The 1544-nt window shown below is 58.7% G+C and overlaps 1 protein-coding gene across 1 annotated transcript; it reads left to right on the top strand.

Annotated features, from left to right (window-relative positions):
- The first annotated feature begins 655 nt into the window (after positions 1-655).
- On the top strand, positions 656-1279 carry LOC101632133 (ribonuclease P protein subunit p25-like). Its single transcript, XM_004685967.1, has one exon. The coding sequence runs from the start codon at positions 656-658 to the stop codon at positions 1277-1279; it is 624 nt and encodes a 207-aa protein (XP_004686024.1).
- Positions 1280-1544: the final 265 nt, after the last annotated feature.

Raw genomic sequence — 1544 nt, 5'->3', positions numbered from 1 at the left:
GAAGAAAGGAAGACCTTTTCGCAGACTAAGCAGAAAATTGCAAAGGGAAAAATGGCCGCTCAGAATGGAAGCCAGCTCAAAGACAGGGAAGCAGCCCTGTGCAATGAGACTGCTGGTAGACACAAGATGAGAACAAACTAAAAGTGCGCAACAGGCACAAATTCCTTTGGGATTTCCAGACATATCTGAGAGGAACTCAGAAGGCAGAACTCACTTTCACGGCAAGAAACAGGAAGTAAAAACAAAAACAAAAAAACCGGGGCCAAGAGGCAGCTGGGAAACGCCCCCTAGGCAAGGTCAAAAAGGCATGCCTAGGCAGGCCTGTGTGCGTGCAGACATGCCCAGACATGGCTGGGTGTGCGCACACACACGTGTGAAGACATGTCCAGACATGCCTGGGTGTGCGTACACAGGGACACACATGCAGACATGTGCAGACACGCCCAAACATGGCTGGGTGTGCGCACGCATGCACGCGCATGCGCACACACGTGAAGACGGACAAGCTCAGACGTGTGCAAACTGACATGCGCAGACACACCCAGACACGCCCAGACACGTCTGGGTGCGCACGCAGTACCAGGAGGCAGCCTGGTGCTCACGCCGCTGCCGCTGCCGCTGCCTGGGTACCGGCCCACAGCCTGCGTCAGCGGCCATGCAGTCCCAGGATCCACACCACCCCCAGGGGGACCCCAGGGCCCAGCCAGGCCAGCGCAGGAAGTTGCCGAAGGTGTGCTCTGAGGGAGAAAGCAGGCCGGAGGGTAGCGTGGGCTTCTGCCCCTTCTTGGATCTGGCGCCAGGAGCCCTGCAAGTGTGGGTGAAGGACGGCAGCAAGATCCGGAACCTTCTCGCCTTTGCCGCCATTCGCATGGAGAAGCCCTCCATGCGCACCATTGTCTTCAATGGCATCGGCCATGCGACCTCCAAGACCATCTCGTGCGTTGAGATCCTCAAGCGCCGCGTGGGCGGGCTGCACCAGGTCACCCGGCTGTACCTCTACAGCGCACATGAGTTGGCGCAGCTACCCCGTCCCTGGCCCTTGTCCACTTCCAGGCCCACTAGTCACAGGACTGTCCCTGGCCTCTCCATCTTGCTGTCCAAAGATGCACTGAACCCGCGCCAACTGGGCTACCAGCTCCCCAGTCCCCAGCATGGCCCCTCCATCCAGCCAATGACATCTGCATCCAGCTCGACTTCAGGGGAACCTTCAGCAGTGGCAGGCTCGGCAAAGGAGTCGTCGCCCTGCCCAGGTGTCCCACCGGAGGACCCCAGCAACTGAGCCAGATTGGAATTGATGGGCCTGATCGAACTTCCTGCCCCTGACCATGCCCACCTTGGGGCTCTGGAGCCCACAACCTGGACACAGCACCTCAGACTGGCAGCTGGACCTTGAGGGACAAGAGAGAGAGACCCCAGGGGAAATTCGGGGGAGAGGTTTCTCCTCTGCCAGTTTCCTGCACACAGAACTCCACCTTCAGCTATTCTGAGCCATACTAGAACTTTCTTCATGGAGGGACTGTTGGACCGTGGGACTCTTGAACCTA

The sequence above is a fragment of the Condylura cristata genome, unplaced genomic scaffold, assembly GCF_000260355.1.
Source record: "Condylura cristata isolate star-nosed mole 26May11 unplaced genomic scaffold, ConCri1.0 scaffold00019, whole genome shotgun sequence".
In the NCBI taxonomy this organism is placed as follows: domain Eukaryota; kingdom Metazoa; phylum Chordata; class Mammalia; order Eulipotyphla; family Talpidae; genus Condylura; species Condylura cristata.
The sequence above is the reverse complement of the archived record's forward strand: the minus strand, read 5'-3'. Positions and strand labels throughout refer to the sequence as shown.